This window comes from Arachis stenosperma, chromosome 6 (genome assembly GCF_014773155.1).
Source record: "Arachis stenosperma cultivar V10309 chromosome 6, arast.V10309.gnm1.PFL2, whole genome shotgun sequence".
Classification (NCBI taxonomy): domain Eukaryota; kingdom Viridiplantae; phylum Streptophyta; class Magnoliopsida; order Fabales; family Fabaceae; genus Arachis; species Arachis stenosperma.
Window position 1 is genome coordinate 144152824 of NC_080382.1, and position 17194 is coordinate 144170017.

At 35.9% G+C, this 17194-nt stretch overlaps 2 protein-coding genes across 2 annotated transcripts; one reads left to right on the top strand and one right to left on the bottom strand.

Moving 5' to 3' along the window:
• Positions 1-11586: 11586 nt before the first annotated feature.
• Positions 11587-14931, top strand: LOC130936426 (probable carbohydrate esterase At4g34215). Its single transcript, XM_057866491.1, has 3 exons — positions 11587-12121; positions 12289-12569; positions 14641-14931. The coding sequence occupies exons 1-3, from the start codon at positions 11809-11811 to the stop codon at positions 14890-14892; spliced, it is 846 nt and encodes a 281-aa protein (XP_057722474.1). The 5' UTR covers positions 11587-11808; the 3' UTR covers positions 14893-14931.
• Positions 14932-15432: 501 nt separating this feature from the next.
• Positions 15433-16717, bottom strand: LOC130933205 (ubiquitin-like protein 5). Its single transcript, XM_057862755.1, has 2 exons — positions 16303-16717; positions 15433-16121 (listed from the first exon to the last, which is right to left on the bottom strand). The coding sequence occupies exon 2, from the start codon at positions 16065-16067 to the stop codon at positions 15846-15848; it is 222 nt and encodes a 73-aa protein (XP_057718738.1). The 5' UTR covers positions 16068-16121; positions 16303-16717; the 3' UTR covers positions 15433-15845.
• Between the last annotated feature and the right edge of the window lie 477 nt (positions 16718-17194).

Genomic DNA, 17194 nt, shown 5'->3' on the forward strand with positions numbered 1-17194 from the left:
GCAGCGAACACTTTGTTCATCAGCCTTTGATATGTGGCCCCTGCATTTTTTAGTCCAAATGGCATGACCACGTAACAAAAATTTGCTCTGGGCGTGATGAATGATGTTTTCTCTTGATCTGGTTCATGCATCGGGATTTTGTTATATCCCGAGTAGGCATCCATGAACGACAAATATTGATACCCCGAGCTAGAGTCCACTAGGGTATTAATACTTGGGAGTGGATAAGGGTCCTTGGGACATGCCTTATTTAAGTCGGTGTAGTCGACACACATTCTCCATTTGCCATTTTGCTTTTTGACTAGCACTACATTTGCTAGCCACGTTGGATATTCGACTTCTCTGATGAAGTCGGCTTCCAGGAGTGCCTGTACTTGTTCTTCTACCGCTTGGGCTCGTTCTGGGCTGAGCTTGCGCCTTTTTTGTTGTACAGGTCAGGATCTTGGGTATACCGAGAGCTTGTGGGACATGAGCCCGGGGTCTATCCCAGGCATGTCGGAAGCTATCCAGGCAAAGATGTCAGAGTTGTCTTGTAGGAGCTTAATCAACCCTTGCTTCAGGGTTTCCCCTAGGTTGGCTCCTATGTTGGTATTCTTTCCTTTCTCTTTGCCGATCTGTATTTCCTCAGTTTTTTCCCCTGGCTGTGGTCGTAACTCTTCTTTAGCCCTTGCGCCGCCGAGTTCTATGGTGTTGACTTCTTTGCCTTTTTCCCTTAGGTTCAGGCTTTCGTTGTAGCACTTTCTTGCCAATTTCTGGTCCCCCCGCACCCTTGCTATCTCCGCTGGTGTCGGGAATTTCATGCAGAGATGGGGGGTGGATACCACCGCTCCGAGTCGATTCAGGGTAGCTCTGCCGATTAGGGCATTATATGCTAACCCTACGTCGATGACTATGAAGTCTATGCTCAGAGTTTTGGATTTTTCCCCTTTTCGAAAGTAGTGTGGAAGGGTAGGAAACCCAATGGTTTTATTGGCGTATCGCCTAGCCCGAACAAGGTGTCGGGGTAGGCTCTTAGCTCCCTTTCGTCCAGCCCTAGTTTGTCAAATGCGGGCTTGAAAAGGATGTCTGCTGAACTTCCTTGGTCCACTAGAGTTCTGTGGAGATGGGCATTGGCTAGGATCGTAGTTATCACCACTGGATCGTCGTGTCCAGGGATCACTCCTTGCCCATCCTCCTTTGTGAATGAGATGGTAAGAAGGTCGGGTGATTCACCTCCGACCTGGTAGACTCGCTTGAGGTGTCTTTTGCGAGAGGACTTGGTGAGCCCCCCTCCTGCGAATCCGCCTGAGATCATATGTATATGTCTCTCCGGCGTCTGCGGTGGTGGGCTCTCCCTTCCGCGTCATCTCGCTTTCTCTTCCCATGATTGTCTGACCTCTCCATGAGATATCTGTCAAGTCGGCCTTCCCTAGCCAGCTTTTCTATCACATTCTTGAGGTCGTAACAGTCGTTTGTTGAGTGACCATATATTTTATGGTACTCGCAGTAGTCGCTGCGACTCCCCCTTTTTTATTTTTAATATGTCTGGGAGGCGGCAGTCTTTAAGTATTGCAAATTTCTCTGTATACGTCCACTATGAAAACTTTTAGAGGAGTATAAGAGTGATATTTTCTGGGTCTGTCGGGACCGAGGTCTTCTTTCTTCTTGGGCTCCCTCTCTCTATCTTTTATCGAGGGGAGGTGCCCAGGTCGCCAACTCGGCTCTCTCAGTCTTGCATTTTCCTCCATGTTGATGTACTTCTCAGCTCTTTCTTGTACATCACTCAAGGAGGTGGGGTGCCTTTTTGATATGGACTGTGAGAATGGACCTTCTCTAAGCCCATTTACCAACCCCATAATGACTGCCTCGGTGGGCAGGTCTTGAATCTCTAAGCATGCTTTGTTGAACCTTTCCATATAATTCCGTAGGGGTTCTCCGACCTCCTGCTTTATTCCCAGGAGGCTCGGAGCATGCTTTACTTTGTCTTTCTGAATGGAGAACCTCATTAGGAACTTTCTCGAGAGGTCCTCGAAACTGGTGACCGACCTTGGGGGGAGGCTATCGAACCACTTCATTGCCGCTTTCGATAAGGTGGTCGGAAAAGCTTTGCAGCGCATCGCATCAGAATCGTCAGCCAGATACATCCGACTTTTGAAGTTGCTTAAATGATGCTTTGGATCTGTGGTTCCGTTGTAGAGGTCCAGATCAGGGTTTTTGAAGTTTCTTGGAACTTTTGCCCTCATTATGTCCTCACTAAAAGGGTCCTTTGAGGGAGGATTCTAACTCTTCTCGATCGCTACGGGAGTTTCGACCTTTGAGGGAGGATTCTAACTTTAAGAGTTTTTTTTCTAACTCTTTTCGTCGTTCCATCTCCTCCCTCAGGTGCTTTTCTATCTCTCTTTGTCGCTCTCGTTCCTGTTCCAGCTGTTCCAAGCGACCTTGGTGGCCATGGAATAGCCCCATTAGTTCGGTGGCATGGGGTGGTCCATCCTTTTTCGATTCACGCCCCTCCGAGGAGTTCATCTTCGAATTTTTAAATCCGGAGGTGCCTTCCCTATGTTGGTCATTGGTTCCCTGGTGAAGGGTTAGGTCTGGGTCATTGTTTTCGGTATCTAGATTCTCTTGTTCAGAATCTGATGCCACATGACTGTCTTCCTGTGACATGTCCGCTCTTACTGGTTGATCTGTCGGGTCCCCGGCAACGGCGCCAATGTTACGATGGGTAACCGGAGATTATTGGGCTGGGTCAGCTTGGTTGGCCCAATCGTCTGAACGTTGAAATATCCACGTGAGTTTGTAATCCAAGGCCCCCGTCCGACTTGTGCTGGAGAGAAAGGGGGTGGTACTTGCAAAGACACTCCGATGCCAAAGTCAGCAAAGGGGCAAGACAGGTCTAGAAAGTATTGGGTCTCTCAAATACCTGGGAAGTGTCAGTGTATTTATAATGGTGAACCCATAACCACTGTTGGAGTAGTTCCGCCACTTAAGGTGGATAACCGTCCATTTATCTTAGAGAAGTTGAGATATGACTCCTGGAAGTGGGTAGAGGGATTTTAGGGGCGGTTACTCATTTGAATGAGTGTTTATCTGCCAGCTAATCTTCGTTCCCGACTTCTTTAGGATAAGTCGTGGTAAGGACCGACCTCGTAGGGAGGAGGTCAGTATAGGGGGAAGAGGCCCAATCCTTTGGATTGGGTCTTTCGTTTGGACATGGGCCTTATTATTGGGCCAGGGTATGAACAATATTCTCAAAGTTAATATATCATAAACACTGATCTATATAATGTTTGTCTTAACATGCTCAGCAACTTCTGCCTAGTTTTTTTTTTGAAATAAAAAGCTCAACACAATAAGATAGAGCATCAACGTCTCAACAGAAAAGTACTAAACAGATAAATAAACTAATTCTTAATCATCTTCGACAAAAGTCATCAACAATCCAAAAGATCAAATACGACTCTACTCTTTGTAACTCTTAATCAACCTGCTAACTACTCCTGCAACACCTGATTCTTGATTCCTGAAGATTATGTTATTCATTTTCAACCAAGTGCTCCAAATGATAACAATAAAACCAAACTCACCAATATTTTATTAATTTGACTGCACGATTGACTCTTGAACCACGTAAACTGCCCAGTTTCCCAAGACATACATTTCAATGCCCTAGAATCAACAAATTATTGCAGCAAATATCATATATAAATAAGAGATGTGTTGCTAATGCTAGACAAATGGAATTTACTAAGCTTTATTTTTTTTAAGCGCTAGTCATCATTAATTCCAATAAATAAGTTTTGTTAGAGCATCACATATTTTCTCGGTTCTCATCCTTTGAGTCCATTCCTCCTGCTCAGTCACTTTTGTTTACTAATCCCAATATTGATCTTTTTTCTAATGATGATTCTACAGGTTCTATCTCGAGTGACCCTCCACAGCCTCCCATTCTTCTGCCTTCTCCATCTCCCGATGATTCCAGACCGGACGATGATCCTGCTTCTACCGTCATGCCTCCTCCTCCCGCTCGTTCTTCTAGGGTAAGAAATCCACCTCCCCATCTTCTTGATTATCATTGTTTTTCTGCTATCCTTCATCAACATGAACCTAAGTCATTCAGAGAAGCCTCCACAAATCCACATTGGCAACAAGCAATGCAGGAAGAAATACAGGCACTTGAAAAAGCACACACTTGGGATTTGGTTGATCCTCCTTCTAATCAGGAAGTTGTGGGAAGAAGATGGGTATACAAGATCAAGACTCGCTCTGATGGTTCTATTGATCGTTATAAGGCACGATTGGTTACTTAGGGTTGTACGCAAGAATATGGTATTGACTACAAAGAGACTTTTGCTCCTGTTGCTCGGCTCACATCTGTTCGAGCTCTTCTTGCTATTGCTGCAGTCAAAAAATGGTCTCTCAGTTAGATGGACGTGAAGAATGCATTTCTTAATGGAGATTTGAAAAAGACGGTCTATATGAAACCCCCTCCAGGTTATCCTTGTCCTTCTTGCAAAGTTTGTCTCCTTCGCAAGGCACTTTATGGACTTAAGCAAGCTCCTCGTGAATGGTTTGACAAGTTTAGCACTACCATATGCAGTCTTGGTTTTACTTCTAGTCCTCATGAGAATGCTCTTTTCATTCGTAAAAGCGAACGTGGAGTTGTTCTTCTACTTCTATATGTTGATGACATGATCATCACTGGAGATGATGTTGATGGTATCTCTGATCTCAAGGCCTCACTTCACCGTACCTTTGAGATGAAAGATCTTGGTTCTCTCAGCTATTTTCTTGGTCTCGAGGTCATCTCCACAGATGATGGCATCTATCTCTCTCAGGCTAAGTATGCTTCAGATCTTCTTACTCGCGCTGGGATTACAGATAGTCGCATTGAGTGTACTCCTCTTGAGCCTAATGTTCGATTTACCTCTATGGATGGCACTGTTTTGGATAATCCAACTCTCTATCGACAGTTAGTTGGAGGTCTCGTCTACTTGACTGTCACCCGACCAGACATTGCATATCCAATTCATGTCCTTAGCCAGTTCTTGTCAGCTCCTCGTACTACTCACTATGCAGCAGTTCTTCGCATTCTTCGCTATGTCAAAGGCACTCTGTTTCATGGCCTTTATTTTTTTGCCCATTCCTCTTTGACTCTTCAGGCATACTCCGATGCTGATTGGGCTGGTGATCCAACTGATCGTCGTTCTACTACCGGTTACTGTTTGTTTCTTGGTGACGCTCTCATTTCTTGGCGTGCTAAGAAGCAAACGTTCACTGCTCGCTCAAGCACATAAGCTGAGTACCGTGCCCTCGCTGACACCACTGCTGAAGTTATCTCGGTTCGTTGGCTTCTCGAAGATCTGGGTGCTCCTCAGTCGTCTCCTACTGATGTTTTTTGTGATAACCGCAGTGCCATTCAGATTGCTCATAATGATGTATTTCATGAACGCACCAAACACATTGAGATTGATTGTCACTTTGTTCGGCAACGTATCCTTATTGATGCTGTTTGTCTCATTGCTGTTGGAACACTGGATCAGACTGCTGATATCTTCACGAAAGCTCATCACCCGACTCGTTTCCGGACTTTGTTATCCAAACTCAAGCTGGTATCCTTAGCTCCCACTTGAGTTTGAGGGGGGATGTTAGAGAATCGTCAGAATCAATTAGTATCGTTTATATTTGTATATCATATCTGTATATTAATTGTAGGATTCTATGCCTTTATTACTTTGATTCATCTAGCACCTATAAATACCCCTTGTATATTGTACCTTGACCTCAGACTGAATAATACACAAAACACTTTCTTTAGTTTGGTCTCTTATTTCTAACAAGTTTGAAGTCAATACCTCTAGAAGCAGAATTTCATCAACTGCATTTCAGTCAGCACAAAAAAGAGCGAAAGTTAAATTATCCTGTCAAAGTGAATTATATTAAAATAAATCATCTTCGAAGAATGAACAGTGGTTTAATTAACAGTATGGTAGTACAGTTTCAATTACTTAAAATCTTTCAAATATGTGATGGATATTTTCCAATATGATAACAGAACAGTTTATGAATAAAATTCTGTTTAATTACTGACTTACAAATTTCCAAATGTTTATTAACAAAATAAGGTTTTAATTTCATGAAGGTGTATCCTTCTGCTGTTTCTAAAGGGATCATTAATAGTTGTTTCTGAGATGAAAATATTTTCAGCATATCAGTTGACTTCTGGAGACCAAGTTTACAATGCATATACTAAAGACGCGTGTGAAGCATATGCCCAAGTATATGATTTGAGCAATGCTAAGGAACCAAAAGGATATTAGCCAAAAATCAGCCAAATATTTTTTGGTGAATCCAAAATCTCTACGAGTTAATATATATGGATATTTCTTCTACTAAGTATTAGAATGTTTCTTTTTCATACTAAATGGATGTTCTTTTATATATTTTTCGAATTTTTTTGTATTGCAAATGTGAATGTCTTTATTTCTTTAAGAATTTTATTTTTTTAAAATTTTATAGATATTTAATTATTTTTACTAAAATATAATTAGATGTTTCTTTTGTTAAGTATTAGGATATTTTTTTCATATTAAATGAATATTTTTTTATAATTCTGTAATTGTGTAGTTCACCGTCTCTTTAATCATTAAAACGGAACCTAATATCCCAAAACGCAGAGAACAACATCCTCATATAAATAATGAAATCAACTTTCTCTCAAATATTGCAAACAAAATTATCAACCATCTAACTACAGAGATCTCAGATCTGATTAATCTTCAAGCTCAATAATTTTCACAACTGATGAATCACCAACCTTCTGACAAACAACAACTCGGTCATGCGGCTTTATAATGCCGAAAGCCTTGCCATGGTCTAAAGCAACTTTTAAAATTGATTCATTTGCTCCACTTTTAGATTCAGCCTACAGAAAGATTACACAATCAAAATTAGTTCACAACACTAAAGCGCAATAACAAATCGTCCACCATGAATTCCATGAATTTTTACAATTAAATAACTTACGGGATGTTGATGATCGGCCAGCATAGGGAAAAGGCCTCAGGGTTTGAAGGAGGTGGTTGAGGAGGGAAGAGAAGAAGGTTTCGTCGGTGACAAAGTCGAAGGTGGACTTTGTGTTGAAGCAGTTATCTTGGATGCGCTTGTTGAGGGCGTCGCGGAGAGCATGAAAGTCGCCGGCGCTTCCAGCAGCATTGGTGAAAGAGAGGGGTTTGTGTGTGTAATTGTTGGAGATGTGTAGGTTAATATGAGAGAGAAGAAAAAGGTTTTTCTAGTCTTTAATTAGGTTTACCTAATTAATTTTAAATTTTTAAAATTTTGAATTTAAAAAATTTAAAATTTATTATTAATATGAATTAATGTGGTTTTGTTTAGTTTTTTGCTGATAACCTTTTGGTTTCATATACTTTTCCATATGATTTTCATTATCTTGTCATATTGCAATCAAACATTAAATTTACGAAAATATTTGATAACTTGTCTTATTTAACATTTATTAATTGTTGCGACAATTAATGAATGTTAAATAAAGTAAGTTCTAGCTGTTTTTTGTCTCCCTAGCATTTATTCGATATAAAGGTGTTATTATACTCCTTTTCAACCATTTAAAAACTGATCATAACACTTACTGCTATGAGAAACCACATTAAATCTTTGGAATCCTGCAAATAAATATATACCTAGAAGTGATTTTTTAGAGTTACGCTTCCCACTATTTCAAAAGTCAGTATTGAATAAACAAATACAAAATATACAGAAGAAAGATTTTGGATAATTCTATTTAATTATATCCTCAAAGTTAAAATACTGCATCGAACAAACTTGAAATACAGACATAAATTGCTCATAATTAAATCTAAATCAGACAAAATCAATAACCACCAATATTATTTCTCCCTACCTTCTACATCACTGGTTTCAAGGGTTGCTATTACCTCCTTGGGCATACTAATTTGAACTTGTTCTTGGAGAAAACTCCCTGTTAGAATATAATTAGGATCAATTAGCATATCTGGATATTTATTATAGGATATTACGTCTTTATTATTACGATTCTCTTAGTACCTATAAATACCCTTCTATATTGTATCATTCTACACAACTTGAGTAGACAATTTGAGTATACAACTTGAATACACAAATCCTTTCTCCAGTTTAGTCTCTTGTTTCTAACATGGTATCAGAGCCATGGTATCCTCCTTGAAGAGGATAGGTTGTTTCCTTGTGGTGAAATCACCCTAGTTTTTGCATTTTTTTTATGCCATTCTTCTTTCCTGTTGTCATTCCTTAATTTGATGCTTTTTCACCTCACCGACTAGCCAATTTTCTCTGTCTTGTGTTTTTTCGAGTCGAATGATTAAACACTATTGTCATCCGCTGCTTACCTATTCTCATGAAGAAATCATAGAGTTTTTGCTCTCTTTTGGCAGTTCCGTCTGCGTTCTCGCGTGGCAGTTCCGTCTGCGTTTTCTCGTGGCAGTTCCGTCTGCGTTCTCTCGTAGCAGTTCCATCTGCGTTCTCTCGTGGTAGTTCCGTCTGCCTTCTCTCGTGGCAGTTTCGTCTGTGTTTTCTTATGACAATTTCGTCTGCATTTTTTTCCGGCAGTTCCGTCTGCGTTTTCCTCAGATAGCGGCAGTTTCATCTGCGCTTCCTTCAGACAAGCGGCAGTTCCATCTGCGCTTCCTTCAGACAAGCGACAGTTTCGTTTGCGCTTCCTTCAGACAAGCGGCAGTTCCATCTGCGCTTCCTTCCGGCAGTTTCGTCTGCACCTGTTTTATCAATTTAGCAGTTTTTTCTCTTTCTTTCGTTGTTTTCAATAAGTTTCAAACTCAAGTTGTCACTTGAGTTTGAGGGGGATGTTAGAATATAATTAGGATCAATTAGCATATCTGGATATTTATTATAGGATATTACGTCTTTATTATTACGATTCTCTTAGCACTTATAAATACCCTTCTATATTGTATCATTCTACACAACTTAAATAGACAATTTGAGTATACAACTTGAATACACAAATCCTTTCTCCAGTTTAGTCTCTTGTTTCTAACACTCCCATCTTCTAAAGTTGTGTATCCAATGATACGTCATTTTTATGTCAGTTGATAACTCTAGAGGGGATCTCCCATTGTTTCTATCCATGGTTTTATCAGATAAAGGAGCAACACTCACATCATTGCCAAAAACACTGGAAAGAACTGAATTCAAATAAATTCATGCATCAAAACAACTGAATAGAACGTGAAATTTACCAAGCTCGAAGTAACATTTCTAGTTCTGAATACTCCCATCACACTATGCCATGACACTCGAAGATTAAAGACTATGTGACTCACCAAACAGCAAAACTGAATGCCAGGTTCAACTGCAACGTTGTATAAATGAAGAAAATAAATTTAAAATAAAAATCCGAAAAAATACAATCCAAGGAAAAACCATAATGGATACCTGAAATATAGAGAAGCAAAAATTTTCAGCATATTCGAATTAAAAAAACTAAGAATATTTGGATCAGGAAGTTAAAAATACTGTACCACATGCCGAACTTGTTTCAGCAGAAAAGGGACAAAAGGAAATATATCAAAATTGAAAAGAATATTTATATAGTTAAATTCATTTTAAAATCTTTTTTTGTTGTTCTTCCTCACTGTTGTTCTCATAAATCATAATACCAAATAAAAGGCCTTGTGGAGGGAAAATCAATAAAAAACAAAAGAAAATAGGATATATATAATAAGAAGCAAAGCATGAATGGTGGTGCAAGTGATGAGGCAGAGACAGAGTAAGCTGAATTTGTGGAAGAAAGATATGGAAGAGTATATAACACACCTAGATTTACAACATAGTCTAATATACTTTCATAAGGATTTGACTCCTCTGAAATTTTTCATTTATTTTAGAAGAAAAAATAAAACAATATAAATCCTGGATAATATAAATAGTTTTGATCATTTTAAATAAATAAATAATAAATAAATACATTAAAAGAGAATTAAAACATTAAAAAGAGAAAATTTTCAACTTTAAAAAATTGCTCATAAAATAAGATTGATAAAACAGAAAGAAAAAGCAAGACGCTGCAGACCTAAAAATATAAAAAAGGTGTGTAATAATTTATTAAAATAATTTTGTTCTTGGAATGTTAGGAGGTTGATAGGTAATGAAAAATTGAACATAGTCAAAAACCTCAAAAAAAATTATATTAAATATATTAGGCTTGTTTGAGACTAAATGACAGGTAATAATAAAATTTAATATAATAAGAATTTGGGAAAGTGATGCTGCGGAATAACAATATGTTTGAGTTAGAGGATGCCACAAGTGTTTACTGTTAATTTGGAATAAAATAATGTTTAAAATGAGTCGTTGTCATAAATGGGGAGCTTTGGTTGTGTGTTGAAAGAGTCTTATTAAAGATAATTTTAACCATGCTTTCTTGGGTATATGAGGCTCATACAAAAGAAGAGAAATTTGATGTGCGGACGAAATTGAATTATATTACAGGATTATATCACTGTTTATGAAAGACTTCAACGAGATTATACAAGTAAAGGAGAAAAAAGATGCTGTCAGATTATCAAAGTTTTAGTAAGTATTGAATTTCCACCATATTTATAACCAAAGTATGAACACTTTCTTTCCTTCTCTCTTTTTCTTCTTCTTTTTCTATTTTTTTTTTTTTTTATTTTGTAATGATAACGGGAAAGTTGGAATGCCTTGAATGGAGAAACTTGTGCTGGGAAAATTATTAAAGCGACTCTGCTTTAATTACAAACTTGCAAACCTAACACTCAATTGTCAACAAAATCAGGTGGAGTAGCAAGTAACTTCCACTTTTGCTTTTTTCTAGAATGAAATTGAATTGTAAATTTGTAATTCAAATCTTAGAAAAGTTAATTATTGAGATAATTTCTTGATTATAAGTGGCCACAATAGTATAGCTAAGGATGTCAATTTAATTCTGGCTATTTATACAAAGAGTCTAATTTATATCTAGAGATAATATAAAATGATTTTATGCAGACATTTAATAATTATATATTATTATATAAGTAAAAATAATTAATTTTTAAATATATGATTTAAAAAATGTCTAAATACATGAATTTGATTGAATAATTATATAATGTTTTACACTATGAGAACATTTAAATTAAACCCTTACATATACAAAAAATCACTTTAAAAATAATTTATAAGTATTTTCTCTGATAAAAAACTTTTAAAAATTCTACAATATCTGGCCATAATAATTAATTAATACCACATTTTGCTTTTTTTTTTCCGAAAAAAAAATAGGAATTGATATAAGTAATTGTCATAGTTATAGTCTCGGTGACATTATACCCACCTCACTCTATGTAAGTTTAAGTATTATTTTCTTTGTTGTGAACTTAGATAGCAACACTCAAGTTAAAATCCACCAAATTTTTTTACTTTAATGCATTACAAAAACCCTTGTTTGAAATAGTAGCAATTGAAAATAGAGCGCATTCATCACTATGCTTTCTTTCATTTTTACACGACCTCAACATTCATGATATATTCTTCTCAAATTTTAGTGATATCTTATCCCATGAGAATAAAAATTTCAAATGTTCCCATCCCCTAATGTGTCTAAACGATGCCACATCAATTCAATCAATGATCATTGCCTACCTTTCCCCCAATACATGGATTCTTCCAACATAGTTCACCACACCCACATGCACAAAACTCAAAAAGTAAAACAAAAAGAAAAACAAATCATTAATTTCCGCACTCTTCATTTAATATAAAGTCTATTTTGGTGTGTGCCATATTATTGCCACCATGGACAACTCCATGCCTATGTTATCATGTTTGTTATTCTTGTTTTTGCAATGTGGCTTCTCTTCTTCAAACATGGACATCTTCATCCTTGCCGGACAAAGCAACATGGCTGGTCGTGGCGGCGTCAAAAACGGGAGGTTTTGGGACGGTAATGTCCCACCAGAGTGCCGGTCCAACCCTTCTATCTTACGATTAAGTGCGAGTCTACAATGGGAAGAGGCCCATGAGCCTCTCCATTTAGACATCGACCTTGGCAAGACTTGTGGGGTTGGACCGGGTTTGGCATTCGCAAACGAAATTCTGAGGATCAAAGGTAAAAACACTTTAAAAACATATAATATTTCTGACTTTATTCGATAAGTGTTTTAGAACAGAAAATACATGTAGACAATATTTAAAAAAAAAAAGTTGTCTCTTTTTCTATTTATAATCATAGGATAGAATGCACATTTAATTTCTAATATATATGTATGTTAACAGGTGAGAGTGTTAATGTGGTGATGGGTTTGGTGCCTTGTGCAAAGGGAGGGACTAAGATTGGGGAATGGAGTAAAGGGACAAGTTTGTACAATGAATTGGTGAGAAGGGCAATTGAGTCAGTGAAGGGTAATAGTGGAAGAACAATTAGGGCACTTTTGTGGTATCAAGGTGAGAGTGACACTGTTAGAGAAGAGGATGCTGAAGGTTATAGCCATAACATGGAGAAATTTATTATGGACCTTCGTTCTGATCTTCATCTTCCAAATCTTCTTGTTATCCAGGTTAGCCTATTTCTTTCTTCTTTCTTCTTATCTTATTCAATAAAATAACACAGATTTTTTTTTTGAATATACTTAATTTTTTATTGTATACAACCTTTAAGATGATTTTAATAATATAAATATGGTCATATATAATATAAATACATATTTATATATGTATGTTTTTATTTTAGTTGTTGTATGTGCCAAACGGTTCTTTGTGTTTGTACTTATTTGGAATGGATTTTTTTCAATTCTTTTTCAATTAATTTTATAAAGTATGATTTTTATATTCTGTAATTTTTTTTACATTTTTATATTCTAATTAAATTTTATATAATATAATGTCACACTTTATAAAAATTAAGAACATCTATTTTCATACTAAAACTCTCTCAATGTTAGACAAACAATAACCAAAATGATTTTATTTAATTTAATATTTACAATTTTATGTAATATTTAAAATTATACAATTATTCTAATAATAATAATCAATAAATACTAAATAAAATAATTTTAGATTATTTGAGTTTATCTTTTATGGTCTCAAACATTATTGATATTCAAATTTGTGGCCGTTCATGTAATTCCAAAAGACTTAGAAATGGCAATTGGCATCCAGCTCTAATTCAATAAATTGGCCCACTCATCAACTTGTATGAATTATCATCGTTTCTATTTTTAAACTAAAAACATCAATACAGTTTCCACAACAAAAGAATTGTATATTTGAACACCATATTTAAATCACTTACTAAATTCAAAGTCGACAAAAATAGAAAAAGTAAAATAGTGTGGGAATGACATCTGTATCTAAATTACTATATTATTATTCTTCTTTCAAAAATTTAAAAAGTTGCCTCAATTTATTTAAAATTTTGCAATATAATAGTATAGTTTAGTCAAACAAGAAGTTCAAATGTTCCTTTGTTCAATAAATGATGCTTCTTTTAAAAATTTGAGTAATTACCAAATCAGTTTTAAAAGGTTTAAAAACGGATATTTTAGTTCCAAAAAAATTAATACATAGATTAATTTTTAAGATTTTACTTCGACAGAATAATTATTCAAATTAGTCTTTAAAGATTTTAAAAGCGGATATTTTAGTCTATAAAAAAATTAATACACAAATCGAATACTCAACGTTTTTTGTCAGACATATAACAATCCATTTTACTTTTACTATATATCAAATTTTATTATTATTAACATAACTTTGTGTGGACGATGACGCTAGTATATTAATACACTATTTTTGTTAGAAACAAGGAAGGTGGATAATGATACTTTAAAATTTAAATTAAAATATTTTTTTATTACAAATATATTTTTTAAAATAGGGCATCTTTTGATTATATTAAATACAAAAATATCAAATAATTTTAACTTTAAATTTTTTATAGAATAATCTCTAATAATTTATTGAATATTATTATTATTATTGAGTGACTAATAATAATGATAATTTTATTTTACTTTTTTTAGACAGAGGACTATTATATCTAACAGAGAAAAATGTTGGGGATTGATTTGTGTATTAATTTTTTGGGGGCATTAAAACGTCCGCTTTTGGGACTGATATGGGTAATTACTCTATCGGAAAATGAACTAGAAACTGATTTATCTGCTAGAGTAAAACCTTAGGAATTAATTTGTGTATTAATTTTTTTGGGGGACTAAAATGTCCACTTATAAAATTCTTGAGGACAGATTTGGGTAATTACTCTAAAAATTTTGTATTATGTGAGCGTTCTATTAACATTCACTTTTAGATATTTTAACTTAAATTAAATAAATTATAATTCCATCTGAAACATTATTAAATGCACAAATTGAAAAGCTATGATTATTGCTTGAGAGTAAAGCTAAAGAAATATACAGAATACTACATTCGTTTTAAAGTAACGGTCATTTTTCCCTTTTTGATACATAATTAATCTATTTTGCATATAAGGACATTGATGTTTTAATGTATAAAAAATTAAAATAATAATCGTTTTAAAAAGGTGAAATATATATAATAATGTTTGAGAAATGAAATTAATTAATGAAGGAGATGGCATGTAAAAATGTTAATTAATGTATGCAGGTAGCACTTGCATCAGGGGAAGGAAAATACATTGAGAAAGTGAGAAAGGGTCAATTAGGGTTGAAGCTTCCAAATGTGAAGTGTGTTGATGCAAAGGATTTGCCCCTCAAAACAGATAAACTTCACCTTACTACAGTCTCACAAGTTCACTTAGGAATGCGTTTGGCTCATGCCTATATTGCTTCCACCACTCATCATCATCATCATCATCAATTTATTAATCACTCACTCACAAGTTATGTAGCTAGTTAATTAAATCAGGAATTTCGGATAAGAGTAAATTAAATATTTTTGATATACAAAACTTTTGTTCATTTTTTGAAGTTCTCAATCAAGGGCCTTCTATTTTTCTACATTTTTTTTTGTCATCCGAACCTTGACTGGAACCCTAAAAAATTATTTCTACTGCCCCAGCAACTGCCAATGGCCATAGAAGGATAGCAAGGCCAGCAAAATCTAACAAAATCTCAGACATACATGCTCAGTAACGAACCCCACAGCAGAATCAACAGAAAACATAACTACATAACAATTTAAAGCATGCACAACAGAACCATATATCGGGAAGCAACCATTGAATAAGAAACTACTGATTATTTACAGGCCACAGAACCATCACTTCTTTCTCAGTTATGAAGTATGTTCTTGTTCTAGAAAAATGTTAGAAGAACAATACCTCAAGATTTTCTAATCAAACAAAAATTGTAATTAAGCACGCTGTGCAGGGAAGACAAAAAGGGGAGATTTCAATTAATATGAATCAAACAAGAACACATCAAATATATTTTATATAACAAAGTAACAGATTGTTCCAACAAGAAATTAAACCCAATATCATTTGGGTCTGTACATTATTCCAATCAAACGGGTTTTTTACAAGTAAAAAATTACATTATCCAGTTCCCAGCACAAAATATATATTACACCATTAATAGCACCTGAAACAAACAACAGCAAAAGATGAGTCTCAAGTACTATTATACCATTCAAGGAAGTAGCAAGCACAGAAACAATAACATGAGCCCATAAATTGGGCAATTCATTAAAGAAATAATAGCCTTTACTAGGGATGAACAAAATTATGAATCCACAATGCTCAGCAAAGGTAAATTCTATCAAGCCAATTGTTAAATAAACGCAAAATCATGGGGAACCCTAAAATAAACAATAACAGGGAAGAAAGAAGAGAGCTTTGAAGAGGAATTTTAGTTGTAGTAGAGCTCGAGGCCCATGCCGTCGTGGATCTCGTAATCTTTGAGGGTGATGTGATCCTTGTAGATGGTGTACCACTTCTGAATGCGAATCTTGTCGGCCCTCGTTCCTGTCTGAGCTGCAACCAGCTTCTTCAGGTCTCCGATGGTGTCGTCATCGTTGCATTTCACGCGGACCTTCTTCCCCAATCGATCGTTCAGAACCACCTCGATCATCTTCTCTTCTTGGTTAATCGTTCCCAGAAACTCTCAGAAATTATAACACTGTTACTGTAATTAACAAAGAAAAAATTATAACATAAACACATAAATCACAGAATCCACAAAGATTGAATCACATATATCATAAAAACCAAAATCAACATCAGAAATATAAATTATAATTAACCTAACTCCAGACATTATAACAAATGTTTCAAAATCAAAGTAAATAAAATCTCAAAGTTCCCACTTCATAGAGCTAACTTGTCCGACAGAGAATAGAGGCAGACTAGCAAAGACCGGCGAAGACGTGACGAGAAAAAGACGTTCTCAAGCGACGAGAAAAAGATTACAACCACTGCAAGACGGCAAAATGAGCATGATGGTGAGCTCAAGAATGTGCGGTGAGGGACTGAGGGGGTGAGAAGTGGCATTGAAGGACCGAGGAGGTGGCAGTCGGCGGTGGTGACCGTGCAGGAGTTCGTGAATCGGGAGAAAAAAGGCTGAGAGTTTGAGGGAGTCTGAAGCTTTTGAATTTTGTGACCGAAAGCTAGGGTTAATAAAAGATATAATAGGTATATATGTAAGAGTAACAATTAACTACAGGATAGATGCTGTGAAGGAGGATGACTCTGAGAGTGAGAACCTAATGGATTTTATTTAGTGGTTTATCTTAGTTAATAATATTGACCTTATTCCTACTTAGATTCATTGATAAGTCGTCCAAGGTTTTAAATGCTCTCACCTGAACTTTTTCAGGGGTTTTTAATAAAAAAAGGCCTAATAAAGGCCCAAGAGGCATCAAACCCAATCTAAGCCCAAACTTTGGCCTAAGCCCCACGATGATACTAGTAAGGTCAATCTCGGGGCAAATTATCAAAATCCAACTTGATTTGGGGAGCACGCTGAACATTTTCTTACAAGAAAAGTTCGCACACGTGACCCATTGGCCAGCGGCAAACCCTTAAATGGAGCTCAGTACCGCAGCGGATTAGTCCTTGGCCTGCCGGGTTGAGGGATACCGTGGAAAACCAAAAAAAAAAAAAAAATTTCGCACACGTGTACCAAGCATAATTTCATCTCATTAGTCACAAAAAGATTCGTCTTCATGAGAGTGGTAACTGTAGCACAATCTGCTATGG